Source organism: Neomonachus schauinslandi, chromosome 11 (assembly GCF_002201575.2).
Source record: "Neomonachus schauinslandi chromosome 11, ASM220157v2, whole genome shotgun sequence".
In the NCBI taxonomy this organism is placed as follows: domain Eukaryota; kingdom Metazoa; phylum Chordata; class Mammalia; order Carnivora; family Phocidae; genus Neomonachus; species Neomonachus schauinslandi.
In genome coordinates this window covers 48,572,629-48,581,793 of record NC_058413.1, presented here as the reverse complement: position 1 = coordinate 48,581,793, position 9,165 = coordinate 48,572,629, and the positions used below count along the sequence as shown (strand labels likewise).

The window sequence follows — 9,165 nt, the reverse complement described above, 5'->3', positions numbered from 1 at the left end:
TTATTTATTTATTTATTTATTTATTTATTTATTTATTTATTTATTTAGTCCCCTTATTTTAAGGTCTGCATTTTTTCAAGTTTCTGAGAAGTTTGGTATGTGAGTGGCACTTCTGATCTTGAAGTCTAGCCTTAGAGACTCTGATGTCTCCCCTGTGGCTGGCAGCCATGGCTCACTTGAAATTGGTTTTCTGGATTTGATAAAATCCCCTTGACCAGGCAGCCTGGAAATACTGCACATTTTCTCTTGTTTTCTTATTCAGCTAAAAACACGTGTCATCTATGTTTTTAATGACTAAAGAAGGGGGAGCCATCCCAAGACTTATCTAAGACCAGGGCTTACCCAGCACATTGTTCAAAATCTCCATGTATTTACAAGCAAGGGACCATCCTGTAAAATGATCTGACCAGTTGGGACAGTATATGAACTGTGGCCAGGATCCTGAGGGAACTGGAATTCACAGCTTCTTAGAAGCACTGAAGGAAATAGGCCCTTACCTGGTGAAGACTATAGATCTCACTGTCAGACAAGGGAGGGCAGATGTATTTTGGACCCCAATGCAGCATCTCTGAGAAGTAGCTATTGGTTCTGAATAACACCACGATGGCTAGAGCTGTCACACTGGGGAGCTGACTGCCTTAGGATTTTCCCACACCCACTGCTTGCATACCAAATGATACCCCCATGTGACCTCTTGTTTGCCCCACTTGACTGTTCTGGAACCAGCCCTTTCCCCACGTTCAGAGAAGTGAGGTGCTGACAGGAGGTCCCCTAGTATGTACCGGTCAGGGGAATGCTGCAGAAGTGGCCCACCCCGTGTCCCTGAGAGTAGACCAGAGCATGTGCGGAGGGTGTGCTCTCCTGGCAGAGGCTAGCCAGGCTGTGAAAGAACCCTCCTGGGGATTCTGCATGGCTCCCGGCCGTGGCATGAAGCACTCCAGCCAGAACTCCACAGAGACCTAACATGGCTATCCCTTGGCCAAGCTACAATGGAGCGGCCAGGCCAAGAGTGAGCAAGCATGATGGAATCTAAGCAGCCACCAGAGTCAGAGGGTGATGGCTCTGAGGAAGCTGCCAGGGGTGATGTGGCTGGCACGCTCACATTTAACTTAAGTTGGACCTGACTTCCAGATTGGAACAGAAATAAAAAGTTCGAGTTTTTATGATTGGTTGTTAATTAGCTATTGAAATTCTCATTGTGCTCATTTATAATGTATGTAGCACATATTACTTAGAGCATGTAGTAGAATGCTCACCAGGAGAAAAATTGTGGTCCTGTACATCTGACTCAAAACATGGGCATCTTTTCAGGGACAATGGAAAAAATGAACATGTCCTCAGCTGTTTACTCCATAAGCATGATTCCAGAGCCCTTAGCTAGCAGTAGGTTCTACGTTGTCACTTAGGCATTTTTTTTTCTTCCCAGCCTGAAAGTATTTTGGTTATTGTTCCCTTGGGCTGTTTGTACAGATCTTTACAGATATTTCATAGGTGTCCCGATCAAAAACATTGCCTTTTTGTTCTCTTGCACAAAAAGAATGAGTTAATTAAAACTGTCACTACAAGGGAGGAACTGCTTCTAACTGTACTTTGGTCTTTTAGCTTCAGCAATACCTTTTAAATGATTGCCATATTTCCATGATCATTCAAAAACTGGAAATAGTAGAGCATCCCTCTATAAAGAACATTCTGTACTTGTATTCCCATACATTTTTGTGTTAAATGACCTAACTGATCCTCTGCATTGATTGCTCTGTGAGGTAGAACTTTCTCCATTTAAAGGCTGGGAAGACCCGAAATGAGGGGACCTACCTGAGATCACACATGGTTAGTGCAGCCCTGCCTCTTAGCCATTCCTAGTTGTCCTTTTGCAGAGGTCCTGCCTGTGTAGGAGGAGGCTGTAGGAATTCTGTACGTGCATATGGAAGCCCCACAGCAAAGTCTCCAGGGATCCCCTGCCTTGGATTCCAGCTGGGCAAAGGGTGAGTACAGGGGACCTGCAGCTCCTGGCCTCCTGGCTCCCAGACTTTGCATTTGTCCAGCTGTGTAGGACATGCCAGTCTTTCAACATAACTTCTTAAATGGCGGTTAGGTGGTTTCAGGTTCTTATCACCCTTCATTTATTCTTTTCCCATTCATCCTTTTAGCCCTACTTTACCTTCCTGTTTATTGTTGTGTTTTCACTTATTTTTCTCTCCCCCCCCCCCATCCATGCCCCACCATACGTGCCTAGTGGATACCCATGGGCCTGTTTGCATTTTGTAACATCCCCTGCCTTAGCCTTCTTGCTCTACATGGGAAATCGTGGAGGCCAACAGATGGTGGATAGGGAGTCCTCCCTTTCACACATGAATGAGACTGGGTGCCATTTTTATCCCAGTACATCCCACACAGACATGCTCTGTGCCACAGAATAGATCCCTGTTGGCCCTCGATGAGGATCCTGATTTTAACTATAGTTGGCTCAGAACTGACCATTCTTTCTTCAACTGCCAGTTCAAGAAATCAACAGTAGGCAGAATTTCTTTGTAACTTAGTATCCTCTCCAGATAGCAGGAATTCTTTCTTGTTTCCAGAGGAGTAAATTTCGGTCAATTGATTTATCACCCTTTGAGACAAATGCATTGGCCAGGGCTTTGGTTGTAAGCAACAGAAACTCAGTTTGAACCAGTGCAGGTTAAGAAGGAACCAACAGGAAGGGCAGAAATATATTTCTGAGAGATGAGAATGCCACCAGTCTCTTTCTTGGCTTTTGTTTTGTGTTCCTGTGCATGTTGGCTTCTTAGCTGACTCCTGCTGCAAACCCACGTCTTCCACATGAACGAGGACATGGCTACTGACAAACCTGAGAACTTTCTAGCACAACCACTATCATTTTCTATTCCCAAGTTTAAAATTTCAGAGGAAGGATCCAACCATCCACACTTGGATCCGGTGGCTGGGAGGGGTGAGAATATCTCTAAGAAGTGGCAGCCATCATTTGTGCCATGTGGTTACAGTAAAGGTGATGATCCAGCCTATTCTGGACAGACAGACAGGAGATTCCAGGGTTCAGAAGAATTTTCTGTATTGGTCTTCATTTTTTTCCCTCCCACTGAGCTTTCAAGAAAGTAAGGGGAAAATTGACTAGTCTGGAGGTTTTTTGTTTTGTTTTGTTTTTACAACTAATGATAGTTCTTTTTTGGGCCTTAAATGTCCTTGGATAATCTCATACCTAATTAAAATTCAGTGTCCCCCAAGATATGGAAAGCCTACTTTATTTCTTGAATCTGCTGGCATTCAGCTCTCAGTGCTTGAGGAACTTATCAAGAGTGAAATCCTTATTCACTCTTGATAAGTAAGGTAAGGTAGACCTACCAGCTTGGGTCTCTCAGGTAGACCTGTGGGAGAGGTGGAGGCAGGACTCGGTCTACATTAGGCTGGTGTCTTTGTTTGGCCCAAACCACCCTTTCTGTAGAGACTATCCATGCTGGAATCTTGCTGGCCAGTGCTCTCCTTCTTGGACACAAACAGTCCTCTCTCCATCCTCTCCTTGTTCTCCTAATCACTAAGGCTGATTAAGTCTCATGACCAACTCCATGACCCCAACAATAGAACACCCTGCATGGCTGCTACATCATCCTAAAGCCTCTCTTTTCCACTTAAGAATGGCTTAGAAAATAGCCCCACCTTAGACTGTCAGTTGCTGGAGCTGTATATTAGGCTTACCCAGCCCCAGCAGCAATAGCATTTGGGGTCTTCTAGAAATCCATAACCTTGCAAGAGTCGAGGTGCTGTGTTTTCTCTGTTCCTGAGGACTCTCAAAAACATCACTGTCGAGGCCTCAGGAAGACCTTGATCTGACCGTTATGGATTGTGTCTTCTATTTGCCTTGGAGAGTTTTGGGTTTTAGAGCATGGATTGCCCAGATTCTTGAGAGCAAAGCTTTGATAAAGGCAAAGGTGGTTTGGCTTCAATAATCTTGGCTGAAGTTTCCCAGTTAGTGACAACATACGTACAAGAAGACCTCCCCATCTATTCATTTCTGTGATACGAGGGAGGAAGCATGTTCCACTGTGGCATTTTTCGGTCAAAATGCAAGAGGACATGGAAATGTCCATCTGTAGTTGCCATTCTACCTCCGTAGAGCACACAGATCCTTTGGTTCCACACAGTATCTCTTGGTCCCACACAATATATCAGGTAACTGACCTTGGTTATAGATTGAGGAACAGCTTTGACCATAGAAAAAAATGAGAAGATCCATTTTTCTTTCTTTTTTTTAAAAGATTTTATTCATTCATTTGAGAGAGAGAGAATGAGAGAGAGCACATGAGCGGGGTTAGTGTCAGAGGGAGAAGCAGAATCCCCGCCGAGCAGGGAGCCCGATGCGGGACTCGATCCAGGGACTCCAGGATCATGACCCGAGCCGAAGGCAGCCGCCCAACCAACTGAGCCACCCAGGCACCCCCATTTTTCTTCTGTCACGTCTGTAGAACTAACCATCAAAACAGAAGAGTTAACATAAGATAGATGCATATCCCACCTAGTACATCAGTAATCTATTTTGACAGGTCTAGCCTTGGAGCTAACCTCATTAGTTGAATATAAATAGAAAGAGGTCATTTTTACTCATCAGTGGGATGAGCATCTTTGAAAGAGTAGAACAGGGTAGAACTTTATTTAAATTCACCTGCCATGCTAGAGTGTGAAGGAATAGAAATTCAGCATGTAGCACCCTTCAGAATTTGACTTGACTCTCTTCCCTTAGTAGAATGTCAGCTTGGGTCTCTCAGTCTGACCTTATGCATGGAGAGCTGGGCTACTCTATCACTGATTTACCTCCTAGGCAAGAATTTCAGAGACTCCCAAACCTGAGTCACTCGGGGATCCCAATGGACAGTCTCCAAATTGATCTGAGCCTTCTATTGCAATTTCACTGTTAGAATTAGGGAAGCCAGTATACCCTTGGACCAACAAGCTCTTTTTAAAGTAGAACAAAACCGAGCTGGATCTCAGCTCTTTTTAAACATGTTTCTGAGTAGTTGGAATGACATTTTCATAACCACATGCCTTTTCTGCCCTAATGAAATCCTCACCTTCGGCTGTTGAGTATTGGCATTCAATAAGATAATTCTAAGATAATCCTCTTCTTGGCTCTGTGCTCAGTGGAGATGGTGTTTTATCCTGGTCTGTGCCTTCCTAAGGGACTACAGTTTTGAAGGTACCAATCTGATCTAGATTGAGAAGACCTGGCTCAGTGTGTCAGGAAAAGCATAGGATGGCGATACTGCAGACTTGTGTTCGGGACATTGTCTCCATTTCACTGCTGTTCAATACCTCTCGAAAGCTTGCTAGAGAACAGTGGTGATTTTGGTAGACTGAACGAGAGGGGAAGGTGCTCTGTTACTCTCAAACAGTGATTTGGGGCAAGGGAGGTGCCTTTCTGCCAGGAGCACGCCATCCTATGGACAAGGGTGCCTGCTGGGAGAGGGTATGTCCCTCAGGGCTGCTGTGGGCGGGAGGAAGTACCGGGAAGCATCACTGTAGGTACTCCCAACAGTGCTTCTAGATTTTAAAATGTTTTTTATTTCTTCAAGAAAATATTTGAGCTTCTTACAAAAATGGTTATGGTTGAAATAAAAGCCCACCTTGACCGAACCTCCCACCCCCAGCTTTCCATAGCCCAGACACTTCCCCAGAAAAGAGCACTGTTACGGGTTGCTGTGTAGCCTTCTAGACACTGGGTCAGTTTATTTTCACGCATATGTCATATACTCACAGAGTCCCATAGTATTGTTTTCTGATGTCACTCTATATGATTCTTTGGATCTTGCTATTTTCACTATCCAATATGTCTTACATTTTTGTGACAGTTCATAAATATCAACTTCATGTTATGGAAATGCCACAAATTGTCCGTAATGTGGATGAACCATAGTTTATTTAGCCACTCCTTTATTAATGGGCATTTAGGTTCAGACAGTGTTTTCAAACCTTATTTTAAGTGAATTTTCATACAATCCCAATATATAAAACAAAATTTGTACTTGATCTCCTCAATTAAGCTGTAACAGAAAACTTACTAATTTACTACATAGTCACTTAGGCAAAATATCCATTTTATGCCTTGTTCATACACTTTGTGCCTCGGTTCCCTTATCTGCAAAATGGAATCAAAGTAGTACTCCTATCATAGGATTATGGGAAGTATTAAAAGAGTTAAGGCATGCAAAGTGCTCTAAACAGTACCTGGCAATGTTGGGCCCTATATAAATGCTTGCTGTATGTCTACAGGACTTTGCTTGGGCCACAATGGGTTGAATTTCTTTTGCCTTTGGCCCATGTGATCCATTAACCTTTGACCTGTTTAGAGGGCATCCCAAGAAAGCAGGGAGTTCTGCTGGGCTCTGTTTCCTGTGAGGATAGCATCATGGCTGTTGGATGTTTACCCCATTGCATAGAGTCTCTCTGTGAAAACTCTGAAGTCTCTCCTTTCTGTGGGAATAGTTATGTTTCTCCTAGGCAGTCAGTTTGACTTTATTCAGCATACTGATCTGGGCATCTTGTAATTCACTGTGCTTTGCTTTTTCCCCTGGTTGCTAGAGTGGATCCAGATTTATTTTTTTTATTATTATTTTTTTAACTATGGTCTAGCATCTGTTACAGACTCTATGGCATGCATTTTGTGTATTAACTGATCTTAGGACATCAACTCAGTTTTGGGTCAGTTAGTAAAAATAGCTGTTTCTCTGGGTGATTGTATGGGTAGATCTGTAACATGAGGAACGTACTGTCCTCCCTTTGCCTGAGGCACAGGGGTGTGGTGGCTTGCTGGAGTCTTGAGGAGGGAGTCTTCCCTTAGGTCTTCTCTCCTTGACTTCCTGAGGAGAAGCGGCAGCTGGCAGTGCTGGGCGGCCCCTTACACATGCTGACTGTGGTCCTGGGGCCAGACACGCACAGCTGTCTGTGGGGGCCTGGGTCCTTTCCTCACCACCGTGTGAGTTACTCCACAGAGAAGCACTTGACCTGCTGTTAGCAGTGATTTTCCTCTCTTTTGAGGGTCTGAGAAAACATGGGTGGTAATTATATCCTTGCGTACTCGTCGGAGTTTGACCATGTGAGGAGCAGAATTAATGTCACAACAATAAACTGCCCTCCCCACAAAGAAGGCATTTGTGATTGTGAAGGCCCTTTGTCTAGGGTATGAAAGAGCTTGCATAACGATGAACAAGATGCAGACTAGAGAGCGGCTGGAGCCAAGGGCAGTGGGGCGGTAGTGGGCACTGTGGCCTGGTGAGCCTAGAGCCTAGGCCTGGTACAGCCGCCCTAGGAACCGGCCCCCGGGCTGGCCTCTCCCTGCACCTTCAACAGCAGGTGCTTCTCTCACAGGTGACACTCCAGGCCTTGAATGCTGTCCCTGTTTCTTGGTCCCTGTGTCTGTTCCAGGACTGAGCCTGACTCTGTCCCCTGCCCTTACCTGGTGTGCACTGGGGAAGGGGTGGGACAAGGGAAGGAAGGAGGTGCCCCTTCTTCATGGAGGGGGGGTTGGCAAGCCCATCCTGAAGGTCAGAACGTGGGGAAACGGGCTCAGGAGAAGGGAGCCACCTCCGGGACTCTGTGTCTGGGTTCCTCTCTGACCCACTCCTTTGCACAACTATGACTTACCTTTGGAATGGAGGATACTGCCTCATAAACCTCGGAGCATTTACTCCTTTGGACCAGCCCGGATTATGATGATTGTCACTTACCCATTTAGCAATAAGATCTGCTTTTTCAGGCTGCCAAACCCCTGAATGGCCTACTCTGGGCCTCTGGGTTTCGGCCTTCCATTAAGCCGGGAGGAAGGGAGTATTGATGGCATGGGGCCAATTCAGTCCCATTAGCAGCCACCTCTCTCCCTCCTCCCTGCCTACAACCAGGTCAGGCACACCTGAAAAGTGCCTGCAGGCTCCTGTCTCTTGCTCAAGCATTTTATAAATTCTGCCTCCCGTCTGCCAATTCACATCTTCTCCCTCTGCTGTTTTCCACTTTCTGGATACTTTGTTTCCTGTTAGCTCTTTGAGGTCCCTCTGACTGTCACATGGGGTCTTCTCAGGGTGTTTCACCTTTTCCTGCAGTGTTAGAGCTGAGAGAAGCAAGCACACAGGATGCCAGCCTGGCTGCCATTAGGCTGGAGCCCTAGTGGAGGGGAGGGACTGGCCGCCCCTGGAAGGGATGTGTGAGTGGATGAAGGGCCTTGCAGCTGGTGTCCCCCATCCTCTGTGCTCCCCGCGGCGCTCAAGATGGACCTCCGTGCTGTAAGGAGTACCTTGGCTCTGGAGAACCCTCACGTGAGAGTTAGGAGAGACCGAGGTCTGTGCGGGACTCGTTCCCACATAGTTCCTTGGTGACTGGTACTAGCTCCCTGGCCTCCTCAAAGAGTAGACTCCCTGCCGTTGGTACCTCTGGCAGGCTGTGCCTCTGCCTGCACCAGACCCGACATGCCCAGTCAAGCCAAGCACCACTGGGTCTGGAGTTCCATCGAGGCCTTCCCGGCCAAGGGTGAGGTCATCCAGGGGGTGGTTTGGCCAGCTTTCAAGGCACACCTGTCAGTGGTCCTCCTCATAGTAGTTTTGAAATCCTGTGGTTTCCTGTTTAGGTGGGTGGTTTTGCACATGCAACCAGCGAAACTGTCCTCACAAATTGCATCCTTCATTTGGAAGTTGGTAAGATGTTTTTCCAGCCTTTTAAGTGTATACTTTTTTTTCCCCCCTTTCAGTCTCAGGTAAATCACCAAGGTGCTGCTAGTAATGAAACGTACCAGGAACGCTTGGCACGTCTAGAAGGAGATAAGGAGTCCCTCATTTTACAGGTGGGTCCACTTTCGTGGGAAAGAGCTTATCCTGTTACCTACAACTCTGTAGGTACCCTAAGTGGGAGGGAGGCACAAGAGGTTTTCTCTGTTGGATTTATTCTGTTCCGAAAGTGTATGTTTTTAAAAAGACTCAGTTCCTGAAACAAAGCAGAAAAGAACTGAAGCCACAGTTTAACTGGACTTGGCCTTGGGGCTGTGAATGCATTCATTTATTCATCTTGTACTGCTGAGTACCCACTTCTTCTCTACACTGGAAGCTCTGTGACCAGGCTGATGAATGAGGCCCTGTCCTCTAGGAGCCCAGAAGCCTTGGAAGGGAGATAAGATGT

At 46.1% G+C, this 9,165-nt stretch overlaps 1 protein-coding gene across 1 annotated transcript in view; it reads left to right on the top strand.

Annotated features, from left to right (window-relative positions):
- PPFIBP2 (PPFIA binding protein 2) overlaps nucleotides 1-9,165 on the top strand; it is a 151,353-nt gene that overhangs the window by 78,684 nt on the left and 63,504 nt on the right. Inside the window, exon 4 of the mRNA XM_044919739.1 lies at nucleotides 8,741-8,833. Coding sequence (XP_044775674.1) covers nucleotides 8,741-8,833 — 93 coding nt within the window. The remainder of the gene's footprint in view (nucleotides 1-8,740; nucleotides 8,834-9,165) is intronic.